At 49.1% G+C, this 16705-nt stretch overlaps 1 protein-coding gene across 1 annotated transcript; it reads left to right on the forward strand.

The window, feature by feature from the left end:
• The first annotated feature begins 2711 nt into the window (after window positions 1-2711).
• On the forward strand, window positions 2712-14755 carry GPR137 (G protein-coupled receptor 137). Its single transcript, XM_061606211.1, has 8 exons — window positions 2712-2818; window positions 3482-4195; window positions 8715-8764; window positions 10505-10730; window positions 12069-12218; window positions 13058-13186; window positions 14104-14198; window positions 14503-14755. Exons 2-8 carry the CDS (start codon window positions 3830-3832, stop codon window positions 14666-14668), a joined length of 1182 nt encoding a protein of 393 aa, XP_061462195.1. The 5' UTR covers window positions 2712-2818; window positions 3482-3829; the 3' UTR covers window positions 14669-14755.
• Window positions 14756-16705: the final 1950 nt, after the last annotated feature.

Raw genomic sequence — 16705 nt, forward strand, 5'->3', positions numbered from 1 at the left:
ACCCTGTATCTGCTTGTTTGGAATTTCCCTTATACTTACAGAGAGATTTTTGAATGATGATTTTTGCACAGTTTTGAGAGGCTAAAGGGCACCTTTCCCTCAAAGAAGAAACTGTACAAACAGCCAGGGTGGCGCCATAGTTAGAGTGTTGGACAAGGACCTGGGAGACTAGGGTCTGATCTCTACTCAGCTGTGAAGCACATTGGGTGTTCAACCTACCTCACAGGGTTGTTCTGAGGATAAACTGGGGAGGGAGAGAACCATGTACATCACCTTGGATTCTTACCCCATTTTATTGCATTTTATTCTTCTGTATATTAGGACAATCTCTTATGAGAGTTTTATGTCTCTTTTTTATGCTGGTCATTGAGCATAACAATAAAGATTTGATTTGGAGGAAAGGTGGGATATAAATGGTACAGTATATACATATAATACACATGCACACACATGTTTAAAGGTGTTTTTCACATAAGGCTCTCAAATCGTGACAAAGTACAGGTGAATATCTTTCTATCCACTTAAAATCAATTTTTGTTGCAAATTTTTTGTTGCATGGATGAATGCGAGTACTATCAGAATCTGTACTGAAGTCTTTCTCTCAAACCTACTTCAATTAACATTATTTTCTTTTAAAAAAATTTTAAGAGTCTCATTACACCTTAACAGTGCAATCCTATACTCAAAGATAAGCCCGATTCAGTTTAATGGAGCATAAACCAGATAAGCGAGTAAGACCAGGGTTGTAGTTGTCCAGGGTCTCAAGGGGTCTTAGACCCTTTACTTTTTTGGGAGCAGGGTCCCGGCGGGGTCCCTATGTCTCCTATATACTGCAAGCCAATCAGCATGAAAGGGGAGAGTGTTAGCCACTGAGAAGAGTCTTCTAACATGCTTCCTTGTCCTTTTCTGTGGATTGTAGCCAATCAGAGTGAAAGGAGGTGAGTCAGCCACTAAGAAGACTCTTCTCAGTAGCTAACACTCTCCCCTTTCATGCTTATTGGCTCCTAGGGACATCTGTTGTTGTGGGAGAAGGATCTCATTCTCAACTCAGCAAAAAATGGGGAGGGGTGGCTGTGACTAACACGATGAGACCCTGCACTTCTGAATTTGCCACTACACTACTGAGTAAGACTGCTATCCTCGCTTACCCCAGAGTAAGCCTCATGGAATTCCACAGGACTTTCTTCTGAGTAGATATGGTTAGATTGCAATGTGAATAATTTGCTGCTGTCTAACTCACAGGTTCCCAAAGTGTGGTCCATGGACCACCAGTGGTCTACGAGTTTCATTCCAATGGTCTGCAGCATGTATGCATTAAATATTCTTTTTTATTTCAATTGAATACTTACTGCTTCTTTTATTTCTTATATTGTATTTGTTTGTATTGCAGTTTGAATTGTATGGAACTCAAACTGTAATACGATAAAATACAGTACAAGAACAGTGGTGTAGTCGTCCAAGGTCTCAGACCCCTTACCTTTTTGGGAGCAGGGTCCCAGGACGGTCCCTGTGTCTCCAGCATCCTATGAGCCAATCAGCACGAAAGGGGAGTGTGTTAGCTACTGAGAAGAGTCTTCTAACATGCTTAATTGTCCTGCCCTGCTGATTGGAGCCAATCAGAGTGAAAGGAGGTGAGTCAGCCACTGAGAAGACTCTTTTCAGTAGTTAACACTCTCCTCTTTCATACTTATTGCCTTCTAGGGAGGTATGTTGTTGTGTGAGAAGGCATTAACAAGGATTTCATTCTCAATCCCAGTAGCAAAAAAAGAGACAGGGGCATGGCTATGACTATCATGAAGGGATGCTGCATTTCTGAATTTGCCACTACACTACTGTATACGAATTTTAAAAGGAGCAAAGAAATACAATAAAAAAAATCATATAGCACCTACAACACGCAGAAAAAACATTAGGTGGTCCACCAAGGCCACCAGCAATTTTCAAGTGGTCGGGGGGAGGGCGGGAGATTCAGGAACCACTGGTCTCTAGCTAGTCTTCTTGTTTCGCCTGAGGAAGGTAAAAGCAGAGCTTGGAAAAGTTACTTTTTTGAACTACAATTCCCATCAGCGACAGCCAGCATGGCCACTGGATTGGGCTGATGGGAGTTGTAGTTCAAAAAAGTAACTTTTCCAAGCTCTGGATACCCATTTCCCCCAAAATTATATAATTGCAATAAGAACTCAATTTTTAACTGTTGTTCTCTGGTATGCAGTGAGAGTCTGCTATAATTTTGAGCATTTCATTATCATCAAGTGGTCTGTTAACGTTTCCAGGGTGAAATCTTCAGTGGAGCATTGTCAGAATGGCGATTTCTGTAATACAGGCTGAGATTATCCCATATCATTGGAAATCACTGATAGGGATTTCTTTAAGGTTGGGACATATTGGAGGAATTGTGGGTTTAGGCATCCTACTGGCGTATTGGGGGATTATGGGCAGAAGGTTTTGTTACAGGGAACTAGGATAGAATTGGGAGGGAATAATTAGGTGGAGGTCATTTCCTGGAAGCGCACAGAAATCTCTGGGCGTAACAAAATTAGCTCCAGTGCCCGGACTTAAGATGGCGGCCGGAAAGAGCGCTGCCGCTCTAGCCAGGTGACTGTCCCATTCACGACGCTGCTTTACGTCCTTTGCACAAAGGCAGAAGTGGGTCTTGGAGCAGGCGCGGCGTTCGTCACGCCAAGCCGGTGAGAGGGAGGGGGCGGGCCTTACTCACTTTGCGCAGCTCGGAGCTGCCGGGAAGGAATGCCCTGGGGCTCCTTTAGGCCTGGGGTCCCTCTTCCGCCAAATTTGGGGAGAAGGCAGCAAAAGGGGAAGGGTGGGTAGGTGGGGGTTGCCTGTTGGTGGAGAATCCGGGAGGACTCAAGGCGTCCGGCCATCTGGGTGGAGGCTTAAAGGAGCCAGGTATCTCAGGTTTAGTTAGGCAGACAAAGGGACCCAGGTGTCCGAGGGTTAGAAGAGAGAGGGGCAAAGGACCCAGGCGTCTGGGAAGGAGGGGGTTAAGGGACCCGGGCACCCAACACCTAAAATTGAAGAAGGGGAAGAAGTCAAGGGAGTCAGTTGTCCCATAACCTGGGGAAAACAGAAATAGAGGATCTGTATAATCTGAGAAGGGGGGAAGAAGGGCGTTTGGGATTCCACAAAAGGGAGGAATAAAGGATCCAGGCACTTAAGGACCCAAGTGCCTGAGACTCCAAAGATGAAAGAAGCAAGGGGTCAAAACATTTGGGGGACCCAGGTGTCCGAGCCACAGAGGTATGGCGTTGGGATCCAGGTGGCTGAGAAACCACCTCAGAACCTGCTGGGCGACAGGTGCACCCAGGCACCTTTTGCCTTCTGGCCTGGGGTGGAACGCAGGAGAGTCCTAGGTTGGGGGGAGGCATCTGGGGAGCAAGCAGCCTCTTGGAGTTGGCCAGTTGCACCTAGTGAATGTTTGACAGGATCAAGACCTTGGAATAACTGGGGTCATTTCTACCCGTAGGAGAAGCCTCCATTTGACACACCAGGAATCGGACTGGGTGCTCGTCTCCATGCCTTCTTAGTAGAGAAGGGTGGGTGGGCACCAGCTGCCGTTCGCTGTCTCTTCCCCTCTTCCTCACTTTCCATGGAACTTCCAAACCACCCGTGATTCATCTGCTTGAGGGGTTGGCCTGCCGGACAACCCCGAAGAATGTAACCCACCCCCTAACCCGTTGATGGCAGAGTGGGGGGCAGCTCCTCCATCTGAGAGAGTGGGGTGGCAGTGATGGTCCCCTGGCTGCCTGCCTCCTGGAAATGACTCCTGCCTAACTGCATCGGTGAGGGGGGCACCCTCTCGCCAACGTTCAAGATGGAGAAGGCCTTCGGCAACCTCAGCTCGGTCGTCCCCGCTTCGCGCCTCACCCCGGCCTTCCCGCTGGCCGTCAAGGTGGGGCTGACGGCACTGTACACGGCCTTGTATGCCTTACTTTTCCTGTCGGTCTACGCCCAGCTCTGGTTGGTCCTCTTCTACCGCCACAAGAAATTCAGCTACCAGACCGTATTCCTCTTCCTCTGCCTCTTCTGGGCTGCTCTGCGCACCACCCTTTTCTCCTTCTACTTCAGGAACACCCTCAAGGCCAACCACTTGAGCCCCTTCTTCTTCTGGCTTCTCTACTGCTTCCCTGTCTGCCTGCAGTTCTTCACCTTGACCCTCATGAACCTGTACTTTGCCCAGGTAACTCTTCTAAAGGGGAGGGGGGCAGCTCGTGGGCAAAGATGCCCGCTTGGAATGTTAGGCCAGTTTTGTGGATGGGAGCCTCGAAAGAGACCTTGGTGGTGGGGAATCTCAGGCCCTGGGGCTGAGTGCGGCCCTCCAGGCATCTTTCTGCGGCCCTTGGGATTCTTCCGAGGCCACCCCCTTCCCAGCCCCTGCTCCCCACCTTCCTTGAGCTGTTGTTGAACTGGGAATGTAGGAAGCTGCTGTGTGCCAAGTTAGACCCTTAGTCTAGCTCAGTACTGTCTGCACTGATTGGCAGCGGCTCTCCAGGGTTTCAGGCAGGGTTCTCTCCCAGCCCAACCTGGAGATGCCAGGGATTGAACCAGGGACCTTCTGCGGGCAAAGCAGGTGCTCTAACCACTGAGCCCTTCCTAAAAATAAAGTAAGATTCCAGTATAGGATTATCGGAAGCCGCCTTATGCTGAGTTGGAGACTGTTGTGCCTTCTTCCTCAGTACTGCCCACACTGGCTGGCATCGTCTCTCCGGGGTTTCAGGCAGGAGACATTCCCAGCCCTTCCTGGAGATGCTGTTGGGGATTGAAGCTGGGGCCTTCTACGTGCGAAGGAGGCACTCTCCCGCCGAGCCGCGGCCTACCAGCCATGTCCTTGAACTGTGTTAAGGCCTCTTGCTGACCTAGAAGGAGGATGGAGGTGGTGTGGGTGGTGAGGATGTAGAAACCTCACTCTTTTTTATGCATGGTTGGCACGTGTCTGTTTTACCAAATCACATCCACCGCTTGGCCCGCTCTCTGGCCCTGCTGACCACTGGCATGTGCCCCTCCCCCTTGAGAAGGTTGCCCAAGAAGAGCTGTTACTCACGGATTGCAAAAGGTTCCCTACTTCTGGTATATGGGTTGTTTATATTTTTGCCTGCACTGGGGATGGGGGAACCTCCAGATGGTGCTGGACTCTAACTCCCATCATCCCCGGCTATGCTGGCTGGGGTTGTTGGGAGGTGGAGTCCAACAAAATGTCTGGAGGGCCACAGGCTTCCTACCTCTGGCTTAACCCCTTGTGCGCTTTTGGATTATGCCGAACTTTGCAATGGGCATGATGGCAGTGGTGCCCCTTGGGTGCCTGCGTGTGGAACTGTGGAATTCGCCCCCACAAGAGGCAGTGACGGCCCCCAACTTGGATGGCTTTAAAAGAGCATTAGACAAATTCATGGAGGAGAAGCCTGTCGGTGACTACTGGCCCCGATGGCTGTACTCGGCCTCCATAGTCAGAAGCAGTATGCTTCGACATACCAGTTGCTGGAAACCACAGGAGGGGAGAATTGCTGTTGCGCTCAGGTCTTGCGGGTGGACTTCCCGTGGGCATCTGGTTGGCCACTGTGAGAACAGGATGCTGGACTCGATGGGCCCCCTTTGGCCTGATGCAGCAGGCTCTTCTTGCGTTCTTAAGCGTGTATGGTTTCTGAATAATCGTTATATCCCGCTCTTCCGTCATCAAGATCTCATGGCTATTGGTCGTGAGCTGGCTGTAACTTCCAGGATCAAAAGCGCCGTGACTCTGTAGAAAAAGGGCAGCCAAAGTGATTGTGGGGCTGGAGCAACTCCCCTATGAGGAAAGGTTACAACATTTGAGGCTTTTGGGTTTGTGGGCGGGGGGGGATGTGAGTAAGGGAGGGACATGATAGAAGCATATGAAAGTCTGCATGGTGTGGAGAAAGTGGACAGAGAGGTGTTCCTTCTTTAATATTACTAGAACCCGGGATCATCCGGCGAAGCTGAATGGTTGGGATACTTGGGACAGACATCGGAAGCTGCCAGTCAGACCATTGGTCCATCTAGCTCAGTATTGTTTGCACTGACTGGCAGTGGAGTTCCAGAAAGTTCGGCAGGGTCTCAGCGGGGATTGACCCTAGGACATTCTGCAGGGAAAGCAAATCCTCTACCACTCAGCTGTGCTCCCCCTCATTTTAAAGGAAGTCCTTCAGATAGCACACAGCTAAACTATGGAACAGGAAGGCTGCCAGGCGAGTTTATACATAGGTGAAAGAAGGTGGGGTGGGGAGCTTCGGCACCACTACCAAGAAGGCTCTGTATCCCCTGTTCAGTTGCATCACTACTAGCCTCTGGAGCTGATCTCAAAGCCCATGCAGGATGATATGTGATCAAATGGTTCTGGAGGTAACCCTTGAACTGCAGAAATCCAATTTTCAGCACAAACTTAGTTGCCACCTTTTTCAGTTTGGTGTAGTGGTTAGCATGTCAGGGTAGGGCCTGGGGGACCAGGGTTCAAATCCCCTCTTAGCCGGGAAGCTCGTTGAGTGTTCTTGGGGGCCAGTCACAGTCTCTCAGCCTAGCCTACCTCATGGGGCTGTTGTGACGATGAAATAGATAGAGGGAGAAGCATGTACTCCTTGACCTGGTATGTAAATGTAAAAGTATATGTTTTTAAAAGATAATGTTGGGGCTAAGAAGCTGAGCTGTGAACCCGGAAGCTCTCGATTCAGATCTTGCCTTGGCTCATGACGTCATTCGATGGACTTGTGGAAGCTGCAGCCTCTTGGCTCCTCCTCTGCAACATGGAGGTGACAACACGGGCCTATCTTCCAGAGCAGTTGTAAAAGATTACTGAGATATGTGTTTTGAGTGCTTTGCACTCTCTAAAGATGTAGTTAGTATTATTCCTGTCATGTCCCTCTAAGGTTTGACCTAAATCTGCCTCTGGTTGCATTTTCAAAACAACTAATGTGGGCACAATTAGTAATATTCCTGTTTTAAAGATGGGAGATGGAGAAGATAATAGCTTTTCCAAAGTCTCAGAATGAGGGGTCGTTTGGGGGCTTGCTCCCAGATCCAAGTGCAACCCTCTAGTCTGTTGGAACACACTGACTGTCAGGAAATTGGAAACTGCCAAGTTTCTAGTCCCTGTGGGAAACAGACAAAGAGTGGCAGGTGGCTTTGGCTAGGTAGAAGTGAGAAGAAGGGGCTTTGCTGGTCACCCTCCTGTGTATGTTCGGAGCTTGCTTTCTCTCCTCCCCCCCCCATATCATAGCCTCTTTCCCTGGCCTTGCAGAGCTGAAGGGCATCACACTCTGACCCCATCCATTGGCCAGGTATGGCCAGCTCTAGGTTGCCTGTCTGTCCCATACACACAGAGCAAAACATATCTGTGTCTCCCTTAGCACGGTTCCAAAGGTCTTTTCCGTCTATTGGCTACTGATTTACTCTTTCCAGAACGAGTTGTGTGGTGGTCCAGTGATAGTGGGCCTTTTGCCAGCAGCCAGTTGAGTTTGATCTTAGACCAGGGGCAAGGGTGGGGAACTTGTGAGCCTCCAGATGTTGCTGGGCTGCAGCTTGCATTGTCCCTGGCAATGGACCGTGCTGGCTTTGAGGCTGATAGCAACGGGTGTCGACCAACATCTGGGCAGTTCCAGGTTCCCCATTCCTAAATCTAGAGCCTGGCTGCTGGATCAGAGCAATGACCCATCTCAGCCAGCGTCCTGTTCTCACAAGTAGCCAACCAGATGCCTCTGGGAAGCCCAAAAACATGACTGGGGTTTGGGGGGACAAATGGGAATCTTTCCCTCTTGAGATCAAGACATGACGCTCGGAACTGAACCAGGTGCTTCCTTCTTGTGCTGTGAGTTCTTGGTGGTGGGTGGAACGATGGATCTGAAGATGATCTCTTCCCCAGTTACTGACCCTGATGGTTTTATTCTGCACCCACCGTCAGAGGGAGTATGTTTCTGAATACCTGTTGCTGGAAACTGAAGGTGGGGAGAGTTGCTCTTGCACTCATGTCCTGCTTGCGGGCTTCTCACGGGCATCTGGTTGGTCACTGTGATAACATGATACTGGCCTAGATGGACCACTGGCCTGATCCAGCAGGGCCCTTGTTATGGTCTTATGTTAACACTCTTCCTAATACCAAACTCCAGTGGCGAGTGCCGATTAAAAAATGAGATCAGCGAGAAGCGATCGGGAAGTATTGACATGCTCAGGGGAACCCCAAGGTCTGTAGAAGTACTTTAAAAAAAAAATGACCTAAGGCAGGTGTGGGCAACCTTTGGCTTGCCAGATGTTGCTAAAGGACAACTCCCATCAGCCCTAGAAAGCGTGGCTTAGCAGGCAGGGAGGATGGGAGTTAATCCACCTACAGAGCCAAACGTTCCCCACACCTGGCCTAAGTGGTGAAAGTCACACACAAAAAAATCCAGTGAGGACTGAGCATGTTCAGTGGTCATGGAATGTCAAGTGTCGATTGAAAAAGAAAAAAAGACGTAACGAGGAGGAGGAGAGTGGAATACCCTCCTTGAATGAAAGATCAGACTGGAACCCTGACCAGGAGCCATTCCTGTTCAGAACCTAAGAAAAGCCTACTGGATCAGGCCAATGGCCCATCTTGTCCAGCATCCTGTTCTCACAGTGGCCTGTCAGGAGGTGAGGTTATGTTGTGACGTTTTGTTGCGGGTCCCACTTGTCTTGTGTAACTGCTAATCTCTTCTCCCCCTTCCGCTTCCCTCCAGGTGGTTTTCAAGGCCAAAGCGAAATACCGCCCTGAGATGACCAAAGGCCTGTGAGTATCCGCGTGTGTCTGTGTAATGTCGTAACACTTGGCGCCGTCCCCTTTTCCCATTCATTCCCTCCCACGTGTCAGTGAGAAAAAAGGGGCAAAAAACAAGTATTCTTCTCTTGTTTTTCTTTAAAAGCTTGCATTGTGCTTTTTTATTTTTTAGATCAAAATAAACCCAAAGTGGCTTTCCACGCAAAAACAATGAAACAGTGGGGAAATAAATACAGGATACACAAATGCATATATAAAAAAGGCAAAATCACAGTTGATAATATACACTCCCCCAGGTGCATCGCATGGCAGCAGCTTGTAGTACAAAAGGAGCCGTTAGAGTGAAGTCTCAAGACTGAGCCATTTTAGCCCTAAGGGTTCTGAAAAACACCTTGAGGAGTATAGCAGAGATGGGGGGGGAAGACTGGCATCGACCCTAACCAGCAAGTCCAATGGCCAGTGATGATGGGAGTCGTAGTCCGACTGCACAGATGTGGGCCGCAAGTTTTCTCACTCCTGGATTATGGGTTTGGGACCGAGCCAGCACACAGCTCACCTGGTCACAGTCTCCTTTCCACGATCGCGAGATGCATTGGATTTCTATTTAATCGATAGTAGATTTCCAAAACTGCATCTATACGTATAAATTAGACAGCTTTGAAAGCAACATGCAGAACTTCACTCAAGCTTGCTCTGGATCCCTATAAGGATACCGTTAATCACCTAAAAATATATGTAAGCGTAATTGTGATTAACAAAACAGAGGTTTTTATTGAATTAACAAAACGTTTCAGCTTCTGCCTTCATCAGCTGCTAACATACAAGGTGGCAGTTATAGAGCTTTGAGGATGGAATGCTCAGAGGGGCTTCATTTGCAGGAGCTGAGTAGTGGTGGTACTGTCCTCCAGGTGCCAATGTGCACCACATGGCCTGAACCTGGTAACAGCATTTGTATGTTGGCAGCTGGTGAAGGCAGAAGCTGAAACGTTTTGTTAATACAATAAAAACCTCCGTTTTGTTAATCACAATTACATTTATACATATAAATTAGGGTATACAAATCATCCTTTCCTTTTTTTACTTTTTTCCATGTGTCGGTGGCCACCCTACCTCTCACCCAGACATTTCACTTGTAGAGCAGTGATGGAAACGTGCGCCTTTGCGTGAACTACAACTGCAGAAAGCATGATGACACCTCCCTACCCATTAGCTCATGAGTGGGGTGGGTGGGTTAAATCCTGCTCAGCTCAGTTCAGTTGTGTGTGCCAGTTCCCTGCAGTCAATCCCTGCAGAAAGCAGGATTTCACACATGCACGCATGCGCGCACCGTCCATCAGCTGATGAGTGAAGAGTTAACTCCTACTCTGTAACTGTCTCCCCTCACTCTGGGGCAGCTTAGATAGGTGGGTGGTCCTGGCCACTGTCAGAGTTGGCCCATGAGGTGGAGTGAAAAACAACGGGCCCCCTGGGCCAAAAAGCCTCCCCAGCCCTGCACTAAACCATGGTTTTCTAAACTGTGTTTTAGCTAACCGTAGTTAAAGATGATCATCTGAACCCAGCCCTGTGGCTTAATTGTGGTTTATAAAGGACGGTTAACCAAGGCTTATGAACCACTGTTAATCCTAGCTTAGAGCGGTGCGAGGAAAGCCACAGAGCCACGAGCGAGGAGTGTCTCGGAGCTCACATGGTTCCCAAGGCACACCGGCTCTCTCCGGTGCTTTTAACTCTGCCTGTCTGTCTTCTCTTCCCCAGGTTGGCAGTGCGAGGGGCGTGCCTGGGCGCCAGCATCCTCTTCCTGGCGGTGAATGTGGCGTGTGCCGTGCTGGTGCGGGCACGCCGTGCGGAGCCTTGGGCAGTGGTCCTGGCGCGGGTTCTCATCAGCGACTCGCTCTTCGTGCTCGGGGCTGTCTCTCTGGCGCTTTGCCTTTGCCTCGTTGCCCGTGGCTCTCCTTCCACCCGTGTCTACCTGGAAGCCAAGGTGGAGTCTGTGGAAGGGAATTGGAAGGGGCTGTCGTTTCTCCTTTCCGCTGTGCTACTAAGCCGCTGAAATGCTGTATTATGCTTTGTTGTCTTTGGCGCTCTCTCTCTCTTATCAGGACTCTGTGCTTAAGAATAAGTGTCCCTTGCTGCTGAAGCAGTGCATGCTGGGAATCTGCTTCACTGGCAGAGCAGGGAATGATGGGAGTTGCCCCATTTCTCCCACCTCTGCAAGATGACACCGGCCCAAAGAGCTAAAGGCTAGAGCCACACGCAGCTTGACCTCTGGGCTTTGATTTGGGAGTCTTCCAGATGATCTGCTTTATTGACCATTCATTATTACTTCTCTGTGGGAAGATTAGACGATGTTGTGTCATGCGAGTGATCTCTCACACTTTTCCCCATTGCTTTCTCTTATCACAAAAAGCTCCTGGGTTGGGTTCACACATAACACTAAGCTATGGTTTAATAACCATACTTCAGTAAACCATGGTTTAACATTGTGTGCAAACTAGACCAATGGATTCATCATGGCAGACCCAGGTTTACCTATTCCAAATCTAAACCTCTTTCCTTCTCCCTCTCTTCTATGGGATACCAGAGTCAAGCCTGGAAGGGAGTGACACAAAACAGAACAGCTCTTACCTAGTTTTCAAATGAAGCAGGCACCACAGCTTTTCCTAAATAAGAGTGTGTTGGTTCAAACAGACCACAGACCTCGCTAGCAGCATCTGGTGGGCATAAATCCACCCTCTCTTTGTTTGTTGTACTTCAGGCATTGAGCTAGAGCTACCTTCCCCTATCCTATGTGAACTACAACTCCCATCATCCCTGTCTACTGGCCATGCTGGCTGGTGCTGATGGGAGCTGTGGTACAGCAGCCTCCGAAGAGCACCAGGTTGGGGAAGTCTGCCTTACGGCAAGGATGGGAAACCTGTGGCCTCTGGATGTCTTTATTTATTACATTTCTATCCCACCTTTCCTTCAAGGAGCTCATGGTGGTGCACAAACATGGTTCTGACCTCACAACAACCTTGTGAGGTAGGTTAGGCTAAGAGACAGGAACTGGTGAGCTTCGTGGCCAAGTGGGGATTTGAACCTTGGTCCCCCAAGGTCTCAGTCTCACACACTACACCGTTGCTGTCTGTCTCCCAACTCCCATCAGCCCCATCGAGCATGACCAACGATCAGGGATGGCAATGGAAGTTGGTGTCTGATAAATATCTGGAGGGCCACAGAGTGCACATGCCCTACATTCAGGTTCCACAAACTGCTTGATTTGAGTTTGTTGTAACTGACTGACCGGTCTACCTCTCTCCCCGCCCCTTTTCTGTGACAGGGCACCACGCTGTGCCAAACAGCCTCCATGGGTGGCGTCATCGTCTTGCTCTACGCCAGCCGGGCTTGCTACAACCTGGCTGCCTTGGCACTGTCCTCCCGCACTCGTCTCGACTCTTTCGATTACGACTGGTACAACGTATCTGACCAGGTGAGAAGGACTGGGGCGAGTTCAGGTTTATTCAGTCTCTTGGTTGCGTCCAGTGCGCTTTCTACTCAGGGTAGACCCACTGAAACAGAACTGATGCCACTCATTTAGTGATTCAGCAGGAGTCTTATGTATTGTGAAGAGTGCCTCCAAGTTCACGAGAAGTGCATTTCTCTAACCCTTGTATGGGCTGCGTTCAGCCCCAGCGTGTCATATGCATGTATTTTATTATTTTAATTAAGCCCTTTTGCCCACTGAGCTTTCAAGGCAGCTTAGAAAGTCTAAATAAACCCATTAGCGACAAAAAATCTGGGGGGGGGGAGAGGACTATTACACACACACACACACACACACAAAATCCCTCCCATCCAAATATTACAAGTGCAGTATCAGGGAAATAGCGGCTGGAACGGGACTCTAGTAAGAACACACTGAATTCAGTAATAACAAAATAAACAGGTAACCGTCCTCCCTGTAATTCATTTGAATGCTCAGGAAAATAAGGCTTTTTTTAAGTTGACATCTAAAGATAGAAAAGCAAGGGCCCAGCATATATTATTTATATTTCTGAGGAGAGTGTTCCACTCTCGGCACCAACACTGAAAAGGCCCCGCCCAGCGGAGGCTGGTTCACTAGGGCAAATGGGACGCTGCCCCACCAACTTCAGTTTGCCCTCAGCCAGCCCCCACCTATCTGCCTTCCTACTTACAAGTAGCCAGGGGGAAGCTTCTGCCATTGACTGTGGCTCCACCTCCTGTTGGGCTCCCTGTGTTCCGCCCTGCCGGTTCCAACAGGCACCAGGCACCGCTGCTGAGGTATCTCCCTTCTCCCTCCCCTTCCAGGCAGATCTGATCACAGACCTGGGAGATCAAGGCTACATCGTCTTCGGCCTCATTCTCTTCATTTGGGAACTGCTGCCCACGACGCTGCTAGTCGGCTTCTTCCGGGTACACCGGCCAGCTCAGGATATGGTGAGAGGAGCGGAACTCCAAAAAAATGAGGTGTAAGGGGACTCCTGAAGCATAGGGAGGTGGGGGGTTGTAGGTCCAGTCTTCCATTTAGAGGATGTGACCTTTGTCAGCCTGAGGGCACATCCCAGCCAGGTGAAAACGCTCAAGGAGGGTGCAGAGCAGGGCCAGTGAGGGGTGTGGCCTGGGGGAAGTCTTGAGGGCCAGACAGAGAGGCTTGGAGGGCCAAATTCAGTCCCTGGATCTGAGGTTCCCCACCCCTGTAATACAGGATCAGGATTTGATGGCTTTTGAAGGGTCCAGGCAATCTCTCTCTGCTGTCACTCCTTTAAAAAAAAAATCCAAACACAAGATGCTAGTCCTTGTAGTTTGTGCAAAAGCAGGAGGAATCCCAGACTTTTTTTTAAAAAAGAACCCTACTTTTTAAGGCCACTGATTTCGCAAAGCGGCATTTGTGAAAAGAGATGGTGGATATATTAGGCACATCACGGGTGAACGAGGAAGCTGCTGTTGGAACTACAGCTCCCATCATCCATGGGCACCAGAATGGGGACAGAATGGGGACAGCTGTAAGTCTGTTGGAAAGGAGCTTCGTAACTGTGGGGCTATCGCAGAGAAGGGTCCTTCCCTGTGGAAAGGAGCTCTGAATGGCTGCGAGGCCACCAGCCACAAAGGGCCCTGCCGTGTGGGAGGGAGCTCTGTAGAGGTGGGGCCACCACCAATAAGGCTTCTGTCCTGGTGGACCTTTGCAGTGTATAGGTGGTAGCTGTTCCTGTCGGTGCTGTACTGTCCTCCCGGTGTGGGAGCTTAGATCCCTTGGGCGCAGTCCATTGGAAATGTCTCCCGCTACAAGGAAGACTCACGGTGCAGGAAGAGAGTTTTGTCTTGCCATCCTAGTAACAGCTTCTTCCTTCCTGTAGAGCGCCAGCCGTGTCTTCAACCGGCAGCTCGGAGTCTCCCGTTCCTATTTCTTTGACCACCCCGGGCAGCGTGATAGCGACGGACTGACAAGCAGGTAACGCCGCTTCCTCCCTATGGCTTGCAGAGCTACAATTCTCAGAGGGGTTTAACAATCCATCCTTCTTCTCGGGGAACTCTGGAAATTAGCTCTATGAGGGGAAGAGGAGGTTTCCTAACAACTCTCAGCACCCTTAGCAAACTACAGTTCCCAGGAGTCTTTGGAGGGAGCCACGATTTTTTCAAGTGGTATCATGCTGCTTTAAATGTATAGTGCAGATGAGGCCCATCTCTCTGTTTTTTTCCCTTTCGCTTACTAAGGCGCGCATGCACCCCGCCCGCCTCTTTTTTTTCTCTTCCAGCTTGACGGGACGCCTGAGCGGCGGCGGGAGCTGGTATGGCTCGATCAACCGCAGTGGGGAGCAGGACTGGTTTGGAGGGCCCCCTCCCACGGCCCCCCTTCTGTTCTCGCAGGCCACTGTTTCCGGCAGCCATCACCACAGCCTGTATTCCACCCCACAGAACTGAGAAGAGTGGGAAGGTTTTGCAGGGCGGGCGGACGGGTGGCCAGGGCAAAATTGGGAGTGGAAACCCGGGAATGTCTACTGGTGCAGGACAGGTGTGTGTGTGCGCGCGAGCATGAAGGGGTGGCGGCAGGGATGTGCGCATGGTGTTATAACCACTACCCAGTTCCCCAAACTCTGTAGAAAACCCAGCTTTATTCCTCTTACCCATGGGGTGGGTGGGGCTGGTTGTCTTATTTTTGCTGGCATCTTGGGCTCGATGCTTGAACACCTCCCCTTCCTCCTTCCCCAGCGCCTATTATCTGCCCCCCACCCCCAGGTACTTAACCGATAGTATACTGAGAACTCTGGCACTTTAATCGACCTGGATTGATTGCAGGGGGGGAGGTCAGTTTTATCTGTGATGTCATTGTTTAAATGAATTCTGGTCAACTCTGTGTGTGTGTGTGTGTGTGTGTGTGTGTGTTGGGGGGGTCCTCCTTTGCCCTCTTCCCGCGAGCTGGTAGCTGCAGTGTTTTTGAAGTAGCCTTTTGTTCTTTGCTAGACATGCTGCAGTTTTGGTGCTATTCCATGCTCTCTCTCTCCCCCCCCCTTACAATAAAGTCAACTTTGTGTTAGCGACATTGTGTGCAGTTTTCTGTGCTTGCGTTACAGTAGGGATGAAGAGCCTCTGGCCCTGCAGATGTTGCTAGACTGCCGTTCCCATCATCCCTGGCCATTGGCTGCTTCGACTGATGAGAGTTGGAAGCCAATAACATCTGGAGGGCCAGGGGTTCTTCATTCATTTTTTTCAGGAATTATTACACATTAAAAAAAAGTAACAAATAATACTATGAAACAGGTTAATCACATTTACAATTATCATGTTACGCCTATACATTTTCTTAACTATAGCTATATTTAGTTAATTCAGGGATGGAGAACTTTTGGACCTTCCAAAGTCAACTCCCATCATCCCTGGCCCTTGGCAAGGCATTTTTAAGCAATAGTTGTGTGTCCAAATGAACACCTAGTCCTAGGTTTTGGACACCCAGTGGACACAAACGGACGCTTAAAATTTAATCAATGAACCAAGAACACAAATTCAGGTTGGAAGCTACTGAAACACTGATGAGAGGTGTGAATTTTTTTTAGTGAAATTCAATAAACAGTAGAACATTAGGGGCGCATTACACAATAATTAAAATCACCAGACTTTCTGAAAAACTTAACAAAGTCTCTCTCTCTGCCTGTATGCTGTGACATCTGGTTTTCTGTATCTTTGTTCTTTTTTCATAAGAATTCTACCATAGCAGGATGTGGATCATAAGCAGCAGTTTTTAATTTTCATTTGCTTTTTAATTCATGTATTTACTGGGGGATGGGCAGGCTAATAAGAATTTTGCTAGGCTAGTAACTTGTGCAAATGCATTTGCGAGACTGTTTTCACTCCCTGGTTGTTTTGTTTTTTAGTTCACTGCTTTTGCCACAATCCAAATGTCAGGGCTGGTCCATGGTCCACGTGCCAGCTATCTGAATGAAAAAATGGATGCCCAGTAGCAATTCCTTTGAAAAAAGACATTGGCCATGCTTGCTGGGGCTGACGGGAATTGTCATTCAGCAGTATCTGGAGGGTCAAAGGTTCCCCATCCCTGAGTCAAATTAACAAAGTGATTTAAACGATTACATTCGAAAAATATACATCCAATATTACCATTGGTTTATACTTCAAGACTGTATTGGGCTCTGGGGAGGCAATGATTGCTTTGACAAAACTTTGTTGGTTTAACCCTGTGGGGTGGAGTTGTGGGCCAGACAAGAAGGTGATATCTCTATATTAACTGTTTTGTCCTATATGGTACTAACCTTTCTTTACTCTGGGACCAAGACTGGCTCGGTTTTAATTGGGTAACCATTGCATGCCACGTGCATGTAGTTTTTAAAACATTTGATCTGCTTCTAACAACTCAATGGTTATCTGTCTCCATCTGTGTAGATTTTCTGAGGATTCTGTGTTTCTGGTGGCCCTTTTAAACTACCCTGTCAGCCTAGCCTGGAGATA

The sequence above is a fragment of the Rhineura floridana genome, chromosome 22, assembly GCF_030035675.1.
Source record: "Rhineura floridana isolate rRhiFlo1 chromosome 22, rRhiFlo1.hap2, whole genome shotgun sequence".
NCBI classification, from domain to species: Eukaryota; Metazoa; Chordata; class Lepidosauria; order Squamata; family Rhineuridae; genus Rhineura; species Rhineura floridana.

Excerpts from the sequence above, each read along its gene's own strand:
- GPR137 (XM_061606211.1), top strand. The coding sequence starts at position 3,830 with ATGGAGAAGGCCTTCGGCAACCTCAGCTCGGTCGTCCCCGCTTCGCGC. Across the intron at positions 8,765-10,504 it reads CCTGAGATGACCAAAGGCCT|GTTGGCAGTGCGAGGGGCGT; the intron begins GTGAGTATCCGC and ends TCTCTTCCCCAG. Across the intron at positions 10,731-12,068 it reads GTGTCTACCTGGAAGCCAAG|GGCACCACGCTGTGCCAAAC; the intron begins GTGGAGTCTGTG and ends TTTCTGTGACAG.